At 38.6% G+C, this 21,784-nt stretch overlaps 1 protein-coding gene and 1 long non-coding RNA gene across 7 annotated transcripts in view; one reads left to right on the forward strand and one right to left on the reverse strand.

The window, feature by feature from the left end:
- Positions 1-807: 807 nt before the first annotated feature.
- On the reverse strand, positions 808-1,782 carry LOC139590968 (uncharacterized). The gene is made up of 3 exons (XR_011679474.1): positions 1,578-1,782; positions 1,258-1,362; positions 808-989 (listed from the first exon to the last, which is right to left on the reverse strand). It is a non-coding gene; the product is annotated as an uncharacterized lncRNA (long non-coding RNA).
- The window catches only part of AKAP9 (A-kinase anchoring protein 9), a 105,217-nt gene continuing 85,178 nt past the window's right edge, over positions 1,746-21,784 (forward strand). For 4 of the 6 annotated variants that reach the window (XM_071428978.1, XM_071428980.1, XM_071428981.1 and 1 more), the window contains exon 1: positions 1,747-2,026. In XM_071428978.1, the coding sequence (XP_071285079.1) occupies positions 1,979-2,026 (48 nt within the window). In that variant the 5' untranslated portion in view covers positions 1,747-1,978. Of the gene's footprint in view, positions 2,027-21,784 lie in introns of all 6 variants that reach the window. The other 2 variants (XM_071428977.1, XM_071428979.1) reach the window with 1 other exon arrangement.

A 21,784-nucleotide genomic window follows, 5' to 3' on the forward strand; every position in this document is an offset into this window, starting at 1 on the left:
ATGTCATTTGTGTGTGAAATTTTACTGACATCTGATTGCTAGTTCTACTACAGGGGCCTCTAACAGTCAAGAGGAATGTCACTGACACAAAAATGGTGATTTATTTTTCCCTCAGGGGTCTCTGGGCCTTTGTAGTTGCTGGGGAAAAAAAATTCTATTTGTACAGGCTTTGAGGAGGTACTTCAATTTATTGACTTAAGAACATATTTTTAAGAAATGAACTCAAATTTATGTTCCTATAAAAATCTTTCCTCTTTAATTAATTCTTCTCATTTTCATTTGCTGCTTTCCTCATAACATGATTTTCCAGTAGTGAAATGGCAAAGTCTGAGAACTTTAACTGAAACAAATGTCTTGCTTCAAATATGAAACAACATATAATGCAGACATTTTTCATTCCATTCATATGATGGATGGTGTTTTCTTTTTACATAAATGGTACACATTCCTTTTTGACTAAAGGTTGAGAACATTGTTTTGTAAACACGGGAATGCACATGACCTGTACCTATTAACTAATTATTTCAGACTTTTCCATGAAATGTAATGGAGGAGGAAAGGAAAATCCTTTGAAATGTCAGATTGCAGGTTTAGTTTACTTTGGTAGTAATATGGGTGTTTTGTTGCTAGGACACCTAATTGACTTTTAAAAAAACCTTGTTCCTGGTCAGTAATACTGTGCAAATACTGTTTTCTTTTGTATTTTTGTTGGTTTTTTGGGCGTATCCTGTCTTTGCTGGAAAATTCAGGCAAGGAAAGAATGTATACTAAAGGAACCACACTCAAATGACCAGCAAAGCTGAGATCTAAGTTAATTCCGAAAGACTTTGAGCTTTGCATTTAGTAAAGCAGCATGATTCCAAATGCAGAATAAGGAATCCGTTCCCACTGCAGCTGGTACACGTTCCAGGGAAGCCTTTTTCCTTCCTTTGTGTGTAAGCCTGTGCCATCCATCGCACCATCACAATCGGAACCCACCTCAGGGGGAACTGAAAGAAAAAGCACAATAGGAGCACGTGATACAAAAGTGCTATTAGCCTTTCAAGGCGCACATTAAGTAGACTATTAAATTATCTCAGAATATTGCTCTGTATTTGCTGAGGTATAGAAATTGTATGAGCATTTAATTGCCACGTGCCATATTCCCCATTGTGCTTTTAACACACTTCTTCCACCCCGTCTGGCACGACGAGTGCATGGTAAGTAATTTGAACGGCGGGGGCGGGGGGGCTACCCATCCTTTGTTGTCATCCTTACACAGTCTGCGGCACACGCTCGGGAAGCTCGTTGTATTGCCATGCCTCAGATCGAGCTGTAGGATCCCTGCAATTGTGTGAGCCGCGCGCCGGAGCAGGACAGCACCTGGAAAACCAGAACTCTCAGAATTAGCCTTCAATCCCCTAACACGGGATTTGCGGGGCAGCATAACTCGGGTGCTGCCCGTTCAGAGCCCGTGTCGCAGTCCAGCGAGCGCCGGGCCCCTCAGCAGTGCTGTTCTTTTGTGGGCAGCAGGAGGCCCCGCCTCTGCCCGCAGGGCGCGGGGGTGTGGACGGGGGTGTGGAGGGGGGTGTGCCCACCGGTGCCGTCCGCGCCCGCTGCCCCGGGCGCCGCCACCGCCCTGCAGGCAGGGGTCAAACGCGCTCCTCCCGGGGCGGCTCCGGCGGGACTCGGCTGCTGCCGGGCGGGCGGGGGTCGCTGGCGGGCAGAGGCGTCGGGAGCGGCCAGGGCTCGGGAAGGAGGGGCCGGCGGCGGCGGGAGGAGGAGCGGGCGGCCACACGTCACTTTCCCCGGCCGCGTGTTTACGTGGAGCTGAAGATGGCGGCGCCGGTGGCCCCGCCACGGCAGCTGTTGTCTCTGTGAGGCGGGACCGGATCGGACCGGACCGGACAGCGAGCGTGTGCGCCCCGGCTGAGGGGAGGCCGCGGGGCGAGCCCCTCCTCCTGCTGCTGGTAACACCCTGCTCTCCCGCACAGACGCCATGGAGGACGAGGAGCGGCTGAAGAAGCTGGAGGCTGGGAAAGCCAAGGTAGGAGGAGGAGGCGGTGGCGTCGCGGGGAGACAGCGGGGTCAGGGCGGGGGAGGTTGTCAGTGGGGCCGGGCCGAGCCGCGCCGTGCGGCGGCGGAGCGGGGCTGCGGCAGGGGTTTGGCGCGAGGCCCCGCCGCGAACAAAGCCGCGGGCGGAGGAGGCGCTTTGTGCCGCCCGCCCCGCGCTCCCCCGCCCGCCGCGGGGCCGGGCTGCGCTCCCGGCCGGGCAGTGGGTGCTGGTGCCCGGCGACACCGGCCCCCGACACCTGGCATGCCACAGGTGCCAGTCACAGGGCCGGACGGTGACAGCCCGGACAGCCTCCGCTGCGGCGCCGGGCGGAGGAAGAGGAGAAGGAGCCTTATAAACCTCATTACCCTTCGCAGCCGGGGCGCGAATCCCGTTTACCTCATAAGCCTGGGAAACCCTGTGAACCTTTAAGGAAGTTTATGAAACCGACAGCTGTTCTCAGTGTGGACCTAATGCCGTGAGAGAGCCTTAGGATGCCGGGGATTAGCGGTGCCTCCAGCGGTGCGGCGCGGTGCCCGTGCCGGGGGCTGGGAACGCCGTGACTCAGCCGCGGGACCCCGCCGTGAGCGCCCGCAGCCCCGGTGCCCGCAGAGCTGCGCGCAGCCGTCACCGCTTCGGGCTCCCAGGCGGCTCAGACGCTGCTCTGCGGGCTCGGCCCAAGGGTTAGTCGGGGAGCTTAGCATTTTATTCTAAACATGGCTCAGTATACACCGGCTGCCAGCATTTCGCCTTCTGGGCAGCAGACTAGACTACACTTCAGGACGACCTCTTTTTAACTTCAAAGAAAGCTTTAGTGTGGTTAACGAGATAAGCTAATTAATGGCATTCTAGATAAAATTAGTGTTTTGACGTTAGGTATCATCTATTTCCTTCCTGTAGTCATAGCTAAATGATAAGAGTTCAGAAGTTGGTCAGTCATTTATGCTAAAGATATGCGTGTAATTTGGCGGGAGGTAATAGTAGAGGCAAAACGAAGACAAGCTAAAGATGAAGCTATGAAACATCATTTTCACATTTTATTTATGCGGACTATAGAAAAAATATCGTTCATCTGCGAAGTATTGAATAGGTATTTTGCTATACTAGTAAAAAAACATAGTGTGTTTCTGTTTGGGTTCAAAATGTCTGTTGGGAAAATCTCTGAGATGGAGTTGTATGCTTATATAGAAAAACTTGTTCCTTAAATGCTTAGTGCAAGAGTGGTGTTTGCACAATATTATATGGTACTCATAAAAGGCACTGGGACAAATTAGATCCTGGTGGCAGTACATTCTGTCACAGACTGGCTAATTCTTTTGCAGAAAATTAGAAAGTAGTTCATAAAGAAAATGGTTGAAGTAGATTTGCCAGTATTATAAAGCACAATGAAGAATTTAGTTTTTTCTGCCCATTTTGGCCTGGGGTTAACACAGAAAATTAATGACAGTTACTGAAAATTGAACCAAAAGACAGGACTCTAGCAGGAATTCAGTGGCTTCCTTAAAATTTTGAGAAAAGACATGTACAGTTTACTAATTTATTCTGTACTTTAAGAGTACTGTCATAACTTTCACTATTGTTCTAGTCTTTTCTGTCTAAAACCTAATGCTGTTCTTGTAAGTTTTTGCCTGAAGACTTTAGTATTCTATGCTTTTAAATGTCCCCTGTGATTTAAGTCATTATCACTCTTTAAAGTTATACATGGTTTATGTGAAAAGGGACTGTAAAAGCAGTGTGAGTTTTTTCAGATTTTTTGTTTGTGTTCTGTGTTACATTTACCCCCTTTTTAAATGTGAATGTAAAAATGTGTTGGATAGCAGAGATTAGGTCACAATCTTTCAGTGACAAATGCCAGTGATAAAAGCAGAAAAGAAGGAATTCTGTTAGTAGAGAATGAAAGCAGGAGTTGCTCCTGTAGTTGCTTTTCTCGTTTTCAAGCAGATTCACAGTAGTGTAATAAGTGCATCTCCTAAAATTGCTTGGCTCCAGTGGATATCTTCTGCAAACCACAGCAACCAAAAAAACATCCAGAAAACGTTTGAGCTTTATCACTTGAGAGTTATTTAAATAAAGTAACTGAGAAAATGTGTTTATGTTGTTATTATGCCAAAAAGTGCAGGTATTGCTATACTGCAGACACCTTAAACCATGCACCTGAAATGACAAACTTTAAATAAGATGTTCCATAAACTGCAGGATGAATGCAGGTAATTGGCAATCTGGTAAAAGAGCCTAGTGGATGCCATGAAGGTGGCTGGTGCATTGCTAACAGCAGAGTTACTATTCACAATTGAGACCTGGACTGTGGTTTTGTTTGGTTTTTTTCCTTGTAAAGTTGGCACTGCTAAATCTCAGTGTCTGCATGCATATTAAACCATATGAACTCTCTTGTAAAGCAACCACGTGGTTGTTTTTTAATATCAAGTGGTAAATGTGGTATTTGGTTTTGTGTGAATTTATCTGCAATGGAACTTCTTCTTGATGACTTCTATGACGCTGTCCCCCCACACAGATCTTTTACAGAGAAGTGTATTAAAAGTGGATTTTCTGCAAATTAATTTTCTTCTGAGTCCTCTTTTATTGTTACTGGAAATTGTGAATCTTACCTTGCTTGAATGGTGCTAAGTGTACTCAAGCCTGCAGAAAAGGTCTCAGTGTGAACACACGGCCTTTGCCAGTACATAATTTGAAAATTGGAATAAAAAGTCTTGATGGAGGCTCACCAATATTCATGTGTACGTGCTATCTTTGGAGACTACACCCAAGTCTGCATTATGAAGCAGTTTGCACAATATGTTGTTGTTCTGTCTGTTACAAGTCTGCAAAAGCAGGGGAGGCACACAGTTAAATCCAGTAAATTACATGCTCCTTTTCCCAGACCTGTAGTCATTCATTTTCTTTTGCCGTGAGTAAATCTGCTGAATATTAACCTAGCCTCTATAAATGTCTGTCTCCCTTCCATTGAAAATGATCTTTCATTTCCTCTAAAGAACTCCCTTCTCCCTCAAACAGGCTGGTTTTTTAATCTTATCTTGTGATGTCAATATGGGAGCAAGAACAGTGTGTGTTAGAAAGGCCAGTTAAGGCACACCATGTTGACTGTGATGGAAAGTGAAAGGGAGAAGATGTGTGCCAGCAACAGAAATATAGATGCATGCTGTAAGGTTGATCATTGCCCTAAAACACAGTGACATTAGAAATGCATCAGATGTGTTTTGTGCCTTGCTGAGGATATTTGGAATGTTGTTGGTGGCCTGAGATAGTGAATGTGTATCTGGTCTTAAAAAAAGACTATGGAGCGTGGTGGTTGAAGATCTTGACATGACATACTATATGTGGATTCCTGTGTGCATCAGTTTGCTTGGAAAGCTCATCTCACATTAAAGAGGGTACTATTTGTGGTAGTTGGGTTGGGTATTTCAATTTCATGTATGTATTTAGCAGCTTAGTAACTGGCTTTTCTTACTAGGGTGTGGGACTGTCTTGATCACCTTTCAGAACTACAAAGAGTAATTTGCTAGCTTCAGAATAAAACCACATTGATTGGATTCCCTTGTCAGAAAGTGGGTGAGGGTATTTTGGTGTAAAGCTTTTGAAATTTATAAAAATATTTTAATTTCTATGCACATGGACACACATGAAAGGCACAGCTATTATAACTGGCAAAATTGAGATGAAGCTATCAATAGCAAGTTTTATGGAATGATCCATTTTACAGTACTTAAGTTTAGTTAGCAAAGTATTTAAAAAGTGTTTAAATTTCTAGTGAGCAAAGGGCATTCCTTAGCTGTATGCTTGTTTTTCCTATGGGAGGGGCGAACAAGGGAATGACACTAATACACTTTGTAAGTTCTCTCGGGTTGGTCTAGGATTTCAGGTCTAATGTTGGAAATACATAATTTAGTGTTTTGTTTTTCAAAGCTTTTATGAATGTTTGAAATACATTGTGCAGTGTTCTAAGAAACTGTGTAATTGTTGGATAACCTGAAGAAATTAGTGAGTTGGTTTAAACACTTGAGAACAGAGGCTGTTACTGCTTTTCATCTGTCCCAGAAAATCACTGAGCAGATAGAGCAATGATGTCGGCTGGGGAAGCTCTAATGGCTCTCAGTGGACAAGTATTACAGGTTGTATAACTAATTTGGCAAGTTGTCTTCACAAATTGAATAGTCAAAAGAAATAATTGCATATTTTGTCATCTGGTCATGTATGTAAATATTTCAGATGACTGAAGATGAAAATGATATGTATTATTAAAATAGCATTGTCCAAGAGTCTGGGAATGTTTACTGTTTGCATTGCTATGTCTCTCTTTTTTGAGGGGAGAAAAATCTTCACTCATCTCTAACCTCTTTGGACTGAGTAGTTTCAGAAGTCTGAAGGAAAGGTGTTGATATATTGAGTTTTTTTAAATAAAACACTCAAGCAAACATTGAATAGTTATGTGACTCAGTGATTAAAGCTCTAATTTAAATCCCCCAGAAGAACTCAAAGTAGAGATTGAGTCTAAAACACAGTGTAAAACACAGTCTTTTTGAACTCCCTGTAATTTACCTGAAGAGGAAAAAAGGCAGTATCTCAGTAGTTATTAAAGAGTTTTTCATCACTGAAGTCACAGATCACAGAATATAGAATATTCTGGGTTGAAAGGGACCTACAAGGATCATCAAGTTCAACTCTTAAGTGATTTAGGACAGTTACATACGGGAATTGAACGCACAGCCTTGGTGCTGTCAGCACCATGCTCTAACCAATGGAGCTAATTTAAGGGTCAGTCAAATTAAATAGATTTAAAACTTACATGTCATTAAATAGTTGGTCTATTAACACATCATCTTTTCCTTTAAAGTGTAGCCTGTTCATTTTGTTTATCCTGTCAGCCTCAAATAACTTGAACAAAAATAAACGGAATTGTGGAAGGAAGAATTTACTTTTTAGTCTGCATTTTCCTACTCTGCTTTTCTCTTAAATGAAGTTGTATTTGCCATATCATGAAGTACTGATTTCATCATAAAACCCTAGACATTGTGGTCATTCTTCATAAATTACAGACAGAAGAAGCTTTTTGAGTTAAAAGTTCACAGCGTGGCAGTGGTGCTTTGCCTATATCTGAAGATACTGGTATGTATTAATGGACAAGACAAGAAGCAAGTAGATCTTTCAAGAGTTTCCTAGAAAGGTGTGGGAAGGCTTTGGCTTGAGAGTGCAGTGAAACTGAAAAATACTTTAATGAACAGTTTATTTTAAGGAACTTTTTTTTCTTGCACATGGAGATCCTCAGAAATCTGTATCAAATCTGTATCTAGTTCCTAGGCATTCTTTTGTTGTGCTGCAAAGCTTTTTTTCCCTAGGTCCTTATGAAATTGTGGGGATTGACTTCTTTTAATTTACAGGCTTCAATTTGCTCGCTCCAATCTGCATCTCTGTCAATTTTAAATGCAAATAATAGAAGGTATGTGGAACTGCATGTGTATAATTTGATTGTAAACATGATATTATATCTGTGATTTTCTCTGCAACACAGAGAAAATCACAAATATAAAGACTGAATATTGCCCTGGAGAGAGCACAGGTGGTTTTAAAACTTTTTTGAGTAAAAGAAGATAGGACAGAAATTGAGTAGAGGTGAGAAAAGAGCAAAATGTGAGGTGTTCAGCTTGTTGTGCATGCATTTATTTTTGTTCAAAACAGTGGATATCTATGTTGTATTGTAGAAAAAAAGATTTCATATACATTTGAGATATAAATATATTCAGTCTAGATAATTGATTGCTACTGGGGTGGTACATAAGCTTGGGTGAGAGATCAATGGAAATCTGTGGTAGCATTTTCAAGACACATTATATGCCTAATAGCTGAAAAATTGGTATGACTAGTTTAATTTTTCTTTTGAGGATAATAAGACTATAAGCTCATTACAGTTTACTCAGTGTTCTTTTTTTGCTTTGAAAAAATAAAAAGAAATTGTAATTTTTTTCTCACATGTTCAAATTTTTTATCAACTCTATTGGGTATTTGTTAAAAAATATATATTTCAACTGAAATATGAGATTTCAACTCTCTTTCAAATTGAAACTACTAGAAGTATTCCTGTTTCTGAGTGTGGGTTTTTTTCATATTGTTGTTTTCATGTTGTTGTTTTCTCTTTCCCTCATTCCAGAAATCTGTTCTTGGTTTTGATACAGGGCTTGATTATTGGTTTTAGATGTTGTTTATCAATGTACTTTTATTCAAGTCTTTAAAGTAGCTCTCTAGTTTCCAATGGTGGTGCAAGGTAGAACGAGCTGTAATTTATACTTGTTTTCTTCTGTGAATGCAGAGAAATATCACTTCAAAATAATCTTTGTTCTTTTGCCAGTGTAGAGGGAATTGTTCTTTAATCCAAAGTGCTAGTGAATTTCACAAAAATAGAGAAAATCAACACAGTATTGTTAGTAGCCCAGTGAAGGCAAGAAATGGTATTGTAAACCTGCAGTTTAAAATGTTTTCCTGTTCCTTGTGCAAGGAGAAGGAATTACAGAAAAGAAAGCACAAAGTTGCTCTTTGCCTACTTTCAAGACTTTCTTTGTTTTAGTGCGAGTCTCTCCCTCATTTCTGTGGTCTTCTTTCTCGCTGCTTATTTTCTTAGTATGTGTGTTGCAATAGGAAAACAGAGATGACTGCAACATTTGTTTCCCTGTTACAGCTAGACTCTAGAAAAGTTTGTTGTTTGGTACTTGGAAATAAGCTTGATCACCACCACAAATTCATTCTGAAGGACTTTCAGTAAAGTATATCTGATACTCCAAGAAAATTGGACTTTTTGGCATATGTAGGTGTTGCCAGAAAATCTTGTGGTTTTTTCCTGACAGGGTATAACCAAACAACTAGGTGCTTTTAAATACTGATATAGAAAGATATTAACTGTAGAATAATACATGGTTACTCTAGCATCTTAGAGTTTGGAATAGTGAAAAATCTGATGAAAATGAGGACAAAAGAAAGGTTGCTGAAGTAGGTCCAACTTTGTTGAACTACTGTATATTGCAACATAAGATTATATACTAGTAGCACAATTGTTGGAAATCCTAATTTAGGGTCTGAAAGCTCTGTCCTAAATATCTGCCCCACAGAGAGAGATTTCAAGGTATTTCTATGTATTTGTTTCAAAATAATTTTGTTGCAGATACATGCTAGCATGTCACTTTGAATTTGGAATGATAGATGTACCACAGTTCAACATAACATAATTGATAATTGCAGTCTTTTAACTGCTATGCTGAAACATAAATCGTTCTTGAAATTTATGTTGATGAGATGCTTGTCTGTTGACTGCAAAGAGTTGGCACACCCTATTGTGTTGATGGTTCTGATGTTCCTGTTTATTGAAGGAAATCTTTGAGAATCTTTATTTTCTCGTGATTTCTTGAGAAGCCAACATTTTATTACTACCTTTCCTACAACCAGTGGAGAAAAGATTGAACAATTAATAAAAATGTTCCAATTTCTTAGAATTCTTAGTTTCTTGGAAGTATGGATGAGTTCTCCTGCTTCTCTCCTCTTCTAAAAAGGAGCCCCAGCAAGCTTCCAGATGGAACAAATTCAACAGTTGTCAGCTGGGCAAAGGAATGTGAGACTCTAGATGCCATACACTACGTTGAAGGTAGTGAGGGAGTGATCAAATCCCAGTTACAACAACACTGAGTTGTAACATCATGGCAAAACGAAGAAGTGGTCTATTGGACTATGCTTCTAAATCTCAAAACATGAAGAAATTTTAAAATTCTTGACAATGTGACATAAAAATGGTAAAGAGAATATATATACCATTTTTGTGATATTTTTAGAGGAAAGCCTAGGTTTGATGAAAACTGTGCTGCCGTGGCAAAATTACAGGATATCACTAAAACTACAATAGCAAGCAAGACCCAAGAAGATTGGTGGAGTTAAAGAGATGGAGTAGATGGGATTGTTCTGGCACTGGACATGTTTCTGTGCAAATATTGATAAAACAGGTCCAGAGAATAAGCAGAGTAAGTTACATAACATTTTATTCAAATCTGAGTTCAGTGGTAGGCTGTGATTTGATAGAAGAGGTTATCCCTTAATCCTGGCTTTGTTTGCTGACCTTTTTACTTGTCATTAAACTCTTCTCTGTGAAGAAACCTCCAGTATCCAACCACAAAACAAGGGGAAAAATATTTAATTATTTCTAAATCCATTTTGATGCTCTAAGGGAGGTAACCGGTTTAACATAAAACCTATATATTTACATTCAGAATATGTATTTTCAATTAAAAGGTATATAGGAGAAATATCTTACTATAACAGGTAATGCTCAATAACAGTGATAAGAAATCCCTGTCTGGGTCTGTTCAGTTGTATGCTGTGTTAGCTAGCCTAATTTGCTGTGTTAAAAGAAATAAAGGATGTCCTGATGCAAGACTCCTTGAAAATGGTTGTGTGTTAGATTTTCTTCATTATTTGGAATATATTTTAGGAATTCAATTTAGCTTTCTTAAAAAGAAAAACAACCAAAAAAAAAAACCAAACAAAAAACAAGACTCCACAGCCAAGTGCAGTTTTGTGAGCAGTATCAATATCTTTGTGAGCTTGCTTTTCTCATAATTCAGCAGAGTGTAAAAAGTGATAAAAGCCTGTCAAAATAGTACATGCCTGTCAAGCCTTGCACACTGAGCATGAAATTCATGCAGTTGGTTCTTCCCTTATGTCTGCCCAGCTCCTTGCAGAGCTGTCTCTCTCTCACAAGCTGCAGTTTGTGGGCTTTATTCTCACTCTGTCCATTCAGTACCAGACGTGCCACATGGCGGGAATTAATGTAAAAGTGATATAAACTAGGTGGGAAAATGGTGAAGCACAACTGAGTTTCACTTGTTCTAAAATATTTGCAATTTACTACAAAAATAAAAGAATTGATACCATAAACATTTCTTAAAATGAAAATTTAAGTTAAGTTTCTACACAGAGTTGAAGCACAGAGGTGGCCAAAAATCCCTGTGAATAATTGCTTAAAAATGTATTGAAATTCTCCAGAATTTCTGCTTTTGACAACTGAACACAATGTTCCTGAAAAGATTGCATTGACAACTGGATGAAAGTCATCACATCACTTGTTTTTATTAACAAGGAATGGCTGTCAGTTCCTGCTTAGCATGAACTGAATTTAAACAATTGATCTGTACCTGAAAAGTTGACTGTCTTGTTGACAAAGCTGTAACCTCTCAGATTCTGTGCCAGTTGGCGTTTGTCAAGTTGAAAAAATTTATAATCTTCTGCTGGTTATTAATAAAGCCTTATTTAGACATAGTCTATTCATTCTAAACGTGCCTTCTTCTTTCAGACTTCTTGGTTAATAAGAAATTAGATGCAAACACAACTCTTGAGATCTTGCTGTGGCTTTACATCTTTTCTCTACCTGTTGGGTTTTATTTCTCTCAGTTTTTGATCTTTAAATATCTCTGTCGCAGGTACATTTTTACTAAAGAGGACACTGTGGAGAGGAAAAATGTAGATGTATTCTACATAAATGCAACTAAATTGTTTCCTCTTAGGATGAAAAAGTTAAATTTACATGAATCGGGATAATGTAAACAGTGCATAGAGACTTAAAGTAAATCAATACTTTATGCTTTTTCTAACATCCAAAAATACTTTCGTCGGCCCTTCTCAGCCAATATCTAATAAACTCTTCTTCCTAATTTAGTATAGTGACTAAATGTTACCATGCAGGAGGAAGGAAAAATATGCATTGTTGGGCAGTGCAGGACTTCTGCTGATCAGAAAAAACATGCAGTGGGCTGCAGCCCCTTTCTTGAAGCATCAGCACAAATGACAAATGCTTTTGTCATTGAAGTTTTCTTGCAGTAGCTACCTAAAGAAGTTTGGGCAAAGCTCTTCAGATACTGATTCTCTCCATGCAGTTCTTTACATGTTGCAGTACTTTTGCATCTTTAAAACCCTGTGCTCCAGAAATGGTAGTTTTTTAAAGTTAAGTGATTAGAATTTGCAGCTGAATAATTGTAGTGTGTTGCGGAAGGAGGAACTATGGGAGCTGGAATGGAGTATTGATTAGTGTCCCACAGGATGTAGTAGTTGCCTGACTACAATTTTCTGTAGATATTTCAAGATTTTTGTTGTGGGATTCTAATCAGTATTCATGATTTTTGAGAAACAGTTGATTATCCCCAACCTTGCACCCTGGAAGCCACATTGCTGCTTGATAATACACTGTAACCATGGCTGCAATCTCAAAAGATTGGCAAAGACTGCTCTTTAAATGAAACAGACTTCTCTGAATGAATTATCAACATTCAGGTCCTTGGATCTGCACAACTGTTAAGAGGAGACCCCTTTTAGGTAACTAGGGCTGATCTGACTGAACTTGCTGAAAACGTTAAAGATGTTTGACACTGTGTGACATCATCTTATAAGCAAACTAAAGACTTGGTTAGGGTGCAATCATCATTTCATGTTACAAATGAATAGAAAATTTGACTTAGCGTTATTTGTTTTAATGGCTTACTCTCAAAGTAGGTGGTCGTTCAGTCTTCCACAAAGCCTGTGTCACTCAGTATTTACATTATTAGCTGTGGAAAGAATGTGTGTTTGTATGTACACAGTACTAAACTGAAGTGGGTGGCAAACACGGTGAAGAGGCTTAGACTTCAAAATAATCTGGTGCAAAAGGATGTGGAAGCAACACTCAAGGCTTTTTTTGCTTCTTTGTGGTAAGGACTGTCCTTGGGCTTTCCAAGTCCCTGAGTTTAATGGCAGAAATGGAAGGCTAATGTTTTATCCTCTGTACAAACTGGGGACCACTTAAGCAATTTTGATGTAAAAACATTTATGGGACTGAGTACAGTGCGTCCCAGCATCCTGCATAAGCTGGGTGCTATTGTTACAAGGCTGTTTCTTTGCTCATCTTTGAAAGGTCATTGCCTTCAGAGATTTCAAATGAAGCAGGAGGAAAAAAGCAAACATCAGCTCCATATTCAAGGACAGAGAAAGAGTATCAGGATCTGTAGGAAGGTCAGCCTGGCTATGGTACCTGGGAAGATGATGGACCAGATCTTCCTGGAACCCATGTTCAGGCACAGAAAGGCCAAGAGCATGATTGGAATTTATCAAGGGCAAGTTAATTGTCCTCTGTGATAAACTGAATGTCTCTGTAGATGGGAAGAGAATGGTGGATGTTGCTTATCTTGACTTTAGGAAGGCATTTGATGTGATCTCTTAGAGGCTGTTTGTATAAACTGGAGATAGGTGGCTTGGATACATGCTCTGCAAGGTGGGCAAAAAATTACCTGGACTGCTCTGCTCAGATTGCTGCAGCAAAGTCCAGCTGGTGGTAAGTAGTGTCCTTCAGGTGTACAGTTGGATATTCTGTAAATGACCTGCACAGGAGGGAGTGTGCCTGCTGTGTGCTCATGCATGATACTGCCTTAGGGAGGTTAATGAATTGAGGTATAGGGCTTCTTATCAAAGACACTTTGACAGTCTGAAAGAACAGACTGGCAGAAAACTCAGGAAGTCTTAGCAGCATGAAAGATGGTAGACGAAAGTTCACACACTTTCCTATTGACAGAAAGGAGGAATTTTTGATTCCATTTCATTACAGGACTGTAAAAGTAGCCTACAGAATGTTCCAGTGACTAAAAAAAAGAGGTGATGCTGTGTGATCCACTTTGAAGTCAGGAAGGGATCCTGCATTTCTCAGTAGTGGCCAGCAGTGTTGTTTTCATATCTTGAAACAGGAGGAGGACCCCCAAAATTGATTTCTGCCTACAATCCCAATTTTGGAATATTTTTGTTTTCACGGGTTCTTTAGGCCAAGTTGTGCTTTTCTAATGTGGTCAGCTTGGGTATGTAATATTCTTGGGTTTTACCTGAAACAAGGTAAGAATTGAGGAACAGAATTATGTTATTTAATAGCATCATAGCTGTTATCTGGATGATAATGGGCTGGTGTGATCAAATACTGACTGAGAAATTATGGGGTTCTGTTTTATGTCTCTCCTGCTCCTCCCCATGTAATTTCATTGCAGCATATATTGGGGTGCTGGGAGAATGGAGGAAATAGATACATACAAATTTATTCTTCCCAAGCAACTGCAATAAGATAATCCTCTGTGTTGGGAGAATCACATTCAAATACTTGATTTCACAGTGCCAGATTAGACACAATATAAAGCTAATTTTAAAAAATACAAATAAATAGGCATATACTCAGTAGTTCAGTACTATACTGTATCCTGGGAGCTGGATTAATCTGTGCAACAAAAGGATTATATAAAAACTGCATTTTTGTGATGTAATGTGGTAAGATGACTTGCAATTATGATAATTTATGATACTGTTTCACTATTTCCATGCTCCCTAAAATAAGTCTGTATTTTTAGGTGTAATCTTCATCGATTTATGTTGGGGAAGAACACCTCTTTAACTTGGACCATAATGTCCGTGTAACTAGTTGTGTAAGGAAAAAATGCATTTCAAGAGTTTTACTAGAAACCCACTTGAAGTAATGTACAGAATGCTATAAAACAAGTGAAAGTGAATTTATTCTGGGGATTTTTCTTCAGTTGAAAACATATATATTATGCTTATAGTTATTTCTTACATAAATGCATGTAAGCAAAAACATAAATGAGTCTGGTAATGCTCAAAATCAGCTATAGTATAAGTAGTTTGTATTTAAGATACCATTATTATAAATATGAGAATCATTACTTGTCAAAGCTTTTTATTTTCTTGTTTTGTAGTTTTAGTGTTAATAGTTCAATCTTTATAAAAATGAAAAATGTCAACCTTAACTTTTAAACATGTAAGAATTAATAAGTAGAATGAAGTGTCTGTGTCACATACAAAGTTGCAGGTTGCCAGTAATTTGATTGACAAGCACTGTGTGGAGTTACTGGCAACTGATGCTTCTGCATACTTTTTGTATTTTTAGAGTTGCTTTCTAACTGGCATGCACAGATGGCCATAGGTTATGATTTTTGTGTATTTCTGAATTAAATATAACATTTATATGGTACTTTAAATTTCATTGTCTGAATATCCTGTGTTAATTACTCTATATGGGTTTTGATATTAATTGGGAAGTTAGATTGTGGGGTTTTTAGAGCTAATAAGAAGAGCACTTGTTCTCATTAAGCAGTCAGTGTTATTTTGTGGTAGTAGAAGTTGTTTAAAGTTTTCTTGAAAAAAATACTCTGATTTGACACCTTTATCGTGCTGATAATAAAGAATGTTCTGCCACAAAGTGAGTAAGTTGTTTCAGGGGTATTAAAGTTAAAGACCATAAAGTATTTATGACTGCTCTTACCTAGAGTTTAAAATGATTTTAGAGAAACCCTGTGAACTTCTGTTTGAAATACCAGGCTTGCTCTGCTTGTCTATGAAGTTCAGTGTGGTATATAACTTCTTTCCCCTCTCAGATTCGTGTTAAAAATGAGGGCTAAAGTCTGTGTTCTAGGACGTGATAAATTGCAGGTATGTGTTTTTAATACAAAGAAAATTATAATTGAGAAGAAAAATTAGCACATAGGATATATGAAAATAACTTCTCTTTTACCAGAATCAGACTCGCCTCTTTCCATCCATTATTACCAAAATTTAGATTGAATTTTAGCCTTGCTTTGGACTCAAGGAAAAGGTAGACTCACTTTTCCACTGCCTTACAGTCTCAGGAATGTTTTCCTTAAGGTTATTTTTTGGGGAAGAAGAGCAGCATAGGAAGAAAGTGACAGAACAAGGCAGAAATTTGCTAACCACCTGGCTGCTTCTAGTATTTAATTACATAGTTTCTTTGCTTTTTAGGCTGTACCTATTCTGTAAGACATTTCTTCTGAATTGAGTATTTTTTAAGACCTAAATATAGTGGAATTAATATGCTTATATGCTTAACTGTGTTACTGTATTGCAGTTGTTTTCTTAAAATTGTTACCCTGTAAGAACTCCAAGGGATTAATTAAAGGCGTCTCCAGCTGTTGATTTAACTATATTTAGTCACACAGCTGATACAACTATATAGTTATTAAAGAACAGGTGTTACACCAGTTGCTTTAAGAAGAAATAAATTGAAGCTACTACATAAGCAATGCTCAGATTGTTGGTAAATTTATTTTGGTGATACATATCGATATATGTCTGTTGACTCTGCTGCTTTCCAGAAATTGAAATTCTGAAGAGAATAATGTTTTAATGCTTATATTTGGCCTCTAAGTTGCTACTATGCTGTAAAATAAGTGTTTGCGGTTTATTTTTTTCATAAGCCTGACTGAAACTTGCTATCAGTGAAAATCCATTACTTCTTTTTGTATTTCTTATGGTCTGTGGTATATTCATCTCTATGGTTTATTTAAATATTTAATTGTGAGCAGTTCATGAAGTATGATTCTGCAGGTAAGAATGAGAGAAGTTGATCGTATTTGTAACTCACTGGACATTTCTGGATCTGTAGAAATCAACTACCATAAATGTAAAGCCTAACCATACAATTTTATTGAATCAAACACAATATTGAAAGAAATAGCAGATATAAAATTGCAGCCTAGTACATAATTTTAATGCTTAAGTGCTTTTTGCCTTCTGCTCAGGAGGAGAGTATCTGCCTTTTAATTACAGAAGATAACTGTTTTCACAAGGCTGAATTCTTCAAGAATGGAGTGGGAGAAAAGTACTTAAAATCTTAAACATATTTGTAATTGTACAACCTTAAGAAAAATGTCAATGCAGAAACTTGCTGAAGAGTTCACCTTTATGAAATATTGTACTAATTATGGCTGCTGTCAAATGATTTTTCTATCAAGTGTGTTTTGTAGGCAATTATTAATCTGCTCCAAAGGGTTTAGGATGTGATACCTTTTGCATGTTCCAGGCATTTTTGATTGTTTGTTAGTTGTTTGCTTTTGTTTTACCTGTGTCTTCATCTGATCAGATTAATTGCAAGCTTTGTCTTGATTGCTGTGTATGCCTTAAGGCAGTAGAAACACACAGCAATCTAACTTCCATTTGGTTGGTGTCATGTATCATGTGTACCCTACCTAATTTAGTCTAATACATGCCACCAGTGGCTTAGTTTTATTAGTTATTCTTAAGTTTTAACACAATATCTGACAACTTTGAATTTTGACAACTTTTCATTAAGATGAAGGGGTATCATGTTGTTACACATCAAGACCATAATGGGTAGGGTTGTGTCTCCTTTTGGAACTCAAAAATTTTATGTATTATTCTGCCTGTCACAGCCTCTACCACTTACTGTTCAGCTGTTAAGTGTTACTAAGATATGATCATTTGATAGCTTGACTTAAAACACCAGAGATCAAATTTGCTGTGCACTTCCTAAAGTCTGTCTTTTGTTTGTGTCAGCAAAACGTATTGCATCCTGTGCTTTCATTCATAGGAAACTGATACTAAAATCATAGTGTAGACTGATACTAAAATCATAGTGTAGACTTACATACACCTTTATAACAGCAGCTGTTTCAGTTAATAGAATCTCATCTACATTTACATTTTGTTTAGGGTCCTGCACTTCTTTGAGATTACTGTTCTTAAATGGATGCCGCAGCTGAAGTTACCCATAGCATTATGTGGATACCAAAACACCCCAGAAAAGTGCCTGAAGATAAATATTGATATACTTTTGTTTCAAAAGGATGGTAGGATAACCTGTTCATACAGTCCAATGAACAGTGTTGTAACTGTATGGAAAACAACTAATGCTTTCAGAGTATCTAAATCTCATATTAGGATGAGTTTTTAAGAATGAATTAATATATAAAGCCGTCTTCTGGGTATAAATTTTGAAAAGCTCTTGTGAGGTGTGAAGGATGACATGGCAAACCAGAGAAGTTTTCTAGTTTAAAAATTAGTGGAAAACATCACATAACTTATTATAAACTTGCAATTTAGCAAAGTAGTAAAACATTTCTTCCCTAATTCTTTTATAAAAGTTAAAATTAATTGTAACATTTGTATCACCATTATTAAAATTTATTTTGGCAAAACTTTAGCCGTCGCCTGGAATTTACTTACTATGGCAAGTTGGATTATTTTAGAAAAGCTTAGGGAGTACAGGAAGAAACATTTTTCTTTAACATGTTTGTAAATCCATTTGTTAACATTGTGATAAGTCCTCCTACTTCCCCACCTCCCCTCCAAAAGTTTTTTCAAAAGGTTTTAGGACATTGAAGACTTGACTTTGTGCCATTTGGGGTTTTTTCAGCCTAGCTGGAGAATATTTCAGGATCCAGTTTTTAAAAACAGAAACCTGGTGGAGCAAGAGTGTGTTTCTGTTGGTGCAAAACTCTTTTGCCTTCTTATTGTTACTGAGCCTCTGAAACCTGGCAAAAGTGTCTGATAGACAGTGCCTTTTGAGACAGCACCCAACTGGTGACCCTCATCCCTAATGTCGGTGCCTTTAGCCTGGATGACCAAAGATCCTAATGTTTCAGGCTTCAAGTATGGATGACCTGTGGTTTTTCTAGAAAGCAGCACAAAACAAGCTTCTGTTGGCTTCTCATTTTTGTCACTAACAGCTTGTCCAATCCAGTTATTCCCTCTTGGCTTTGGCGCATTCAGTACCAATGTGGGTCAGATGATTTTTTGACCCTCAATATCACCAGAGGGAGGCAGCATTTAATATGAGAAGAGTAAAATTACAAAGTAGTTAGGATCAGTCTATAAATCATTTAAGTAGAAGCAGTTTAGTTAAGACCAGTTGAGCAACTTTTTTAGAAGTTAGTTTGAGGCATTGCTTTTGTTGAAGCAGTCCAGCATTGAAATGTGCTTGGTATACTTGTGTCAGTCATTGTAAACTGATTTAGAGTGAATTTTCATACACTTAACTTCCATTCTGTGTCCAGAAAATAACCCAGCTGTAATGAACTTAGCTGGTCCTAGATCTGTTCCTATTTAAACTCTTGGGATGGGGAAGAGCAGACCAGATCAGAACTCCACTAATTCTGAGGCTTTCCAGCTCACAGTGCCATCTGGCGGGGTTCATTCCAGTTCAGCGCCCTGGGTAATTAGCACTGCCAGCAGTACTCTTAACTTGATAAAGACTGGCTAAAAAGAGTTGCCCGAGGTGCTGTTCCTCTCATTATCCTGTGTTGTCCTTCAAGATACCATAGCTATCTATAATTGTAAATTCTGGTGATCCCATTGGTTTTTTCAGAGGACTCCAAATGAATGGCTGTCTCTGAAGCAGAAAGACTCTCAGGCTTTTATTTAGGATTTCTTCTTTGGAAATTTTCTTATTCCTATTATCATCAACTAATACTCATGAGCCACTTAAGTTTCCATAAGGGGAGACATTCTAAGGTCTTGTTCAAGCTATTTGGGAAAACCTGACTGTGAGTGGAACATAAAAATCAGTAGATTGAAAATTCTTCATTTCTGGGTGATTATTTCATGTTCATTCAGCCTAATGTTTCCCGTTTACTAAATTCAGCATCTGTTGAATAGAACAAATAACCTAAAGCTCTGTTTGGTTCAACAGATAAGCAGATTGAAACTTGCAAAGAACATTAATTCTTTACTTACAGGTTGGCTTTTCAGCTATGTGACATAATATGTTTAAAGTATTTGCAGGTTGGTTGCTCATTTATCTTCTTTTAGTGGGTTTTTATCTCAGGATTTGAAAAGAGTTGTGATAACTCTCTTATTTGTTGATTAGCAGAATACAATCAGTAGACTTCACTAGGAAGACATCTCTTTATTCTCTGTGTTGGCAATTTTTCATCCACCTTACTTTCAGTTATCCTTTGCCTAGTATAGACATAGGAACCCAGAAGAAGCAGGCACTATGACCTTGCCTATACTTCAGGCATTAGTGCTTTGCCAAGACAACCCTTAGTGCTTAGACCTTCTGAGAATATTACAAAAGTGACAAAGTGACACTTCTCCAATACCAGTTAACTGTTCAACATCTCTTTGGGGGACAGACTAGCTTTTACAAAACTTGATAGCCTAACAGCAGATGAGTTTTAAACAGCTCAAGTGAGATTTACTGCCTAAATCTCAGTGTTGCTGTCTCCATGACTCTCTCGTGGGTGAGAGAGAGATTATGGCAGATATTTTTTCAGTTGTCCAGGTTAAGGTGGGATGGATAAGCTTAAACCACAGCAAATGTGCAACTTCTAAACGATGCCAAAATTTCAAATTCAGGTTGGTTTTTTTATTTGGTCACTATTGACTCGCCAGACACCCCAGTCAAGAATTCTTGGGACGTATATATGCTTAATAAATGATCAAAACAAATCCCACTTCAGGCCTCTCCTTTTTGTTCTTTTTGTGTTACTGAAATCTTCTGTAGGAATAATTACTTACCCGTGGTCAAAGGGAGTAGGCACTTGCTGTATCATTACTAGGGCAGATGATTCTTAAATTAGTCCCTCACCTTTTAAGACAGGTGGCAGTCTGTCTCAGTCTACATATTTTGGTTTCACTTTCACTCTCAGTAATCTTTCAGAGTTTATGTGTTATTATCATTCAGTGATGGGGGATTAGGAGCAATATCATTGGAAAAGCCTGAGCCTTTCTATCACAGGACTGGTTATGGTCTGTCATGATGAGTTTCATGATATATCCAAGTGTTACTAGGTACTTACAGCCAGAGTCTGTTTGGGTCTGGGATATATTGTAGTTACCACTTACACAATACAGTTTGCCACAATGCATGTTATACATTCAGGTGCAGCTCAAAGTGGATTTTGTAGCATTTGTTCTATGCAGAATAACTATACCTTTCTGAGGCAAATTTGTGGCTTTTATGTTGGTGGAAAGTTTCAGGCAACACCTGACAAAAAATTCTATTTCACTTTTTCTTACCTTCATTATGCTCAGTTGCAGATACTGTTCCTGTGGAGACTTTTAGTCTGCTAAATAGAAAATATAAAATATGCTTTCTACACTTAAATAAAGTGTTTGCATTGAAGCACTGAAGCCAGGATTTGTTCTTAGGCTTATTGGGCTTTTTCTGCTGTATTGTGAGGCAGTCATAACAAATGGTATTATTGTTATCAAATTCTGTTCTACAAAACGGGATTGCCTGGGGGGGTTTCAGCCATACCATAAGTATTTAATCACCAAACTGATGTTTTAGTCATTTACTGTGGTAGGCATTGAGAGTCATTTCAAAGTTTAATGGTTTCTCTTCATTGCTGCCAGGGCATGCTGCTTGCTCTGGGGTAGCTTGCTAGGTTAGCTCTCTGGTCCTCTTCAGCAGAGCTACACACCACCTCTCTCAGTCCCCAGCTGCTCTGTGATGTGGGATAATTCCATCCCTGGTGCAGGACATGAGGTTTATTTTTATTATCTCACATGCAGTTCTTGTTGGCTTCCAGCAAGTTGAGGTCTCACTATATGGTGGTTCTTCCTTCTGCTGTACCTGGCTTTCCACCATTTGTTGTGATCCATGAGCTTGCCTAAGATGTATTCAATGTTATCATCCAGATTATCTATAAAGAATATTACAGGGCTGTCAGTTTGTCTTTCAGGCATTAACTACTGTTTTTAGATAGAGATCAGAAGATTCAGAAGTCTTTGCCTTCTTACATTGGATGAGTGATCTAAATATGACCTGGGCCAGCACAGAACATTTCTCATTGGACACCAGACTGTTTGAGAACTTCTGACAAAGAATAAGTCTGAGAGGACATGTTAATCTGAAGTTTAAGTAGTGTCTGGAACATCTTTTGAAGTTATAGTAGTTGAGAAATGCAAAATCATGATGTGGATCTC

Source organism: Agelaius tricolor, unplaced genomic scaffold (assembly GCF_023055355.1).
Source record: "Agelaius tricolor isolate 1412-34295 unplaced genomic scaffold, bAgeTri1.0.p SCAF_6, whole genome shotgun sequence".
Lineage (NCBI taxonomy): Eukaryota > Metazoa > Chordata > Aves > Passeriformes > Icteridae > Agelaius > Agelaius tricolor.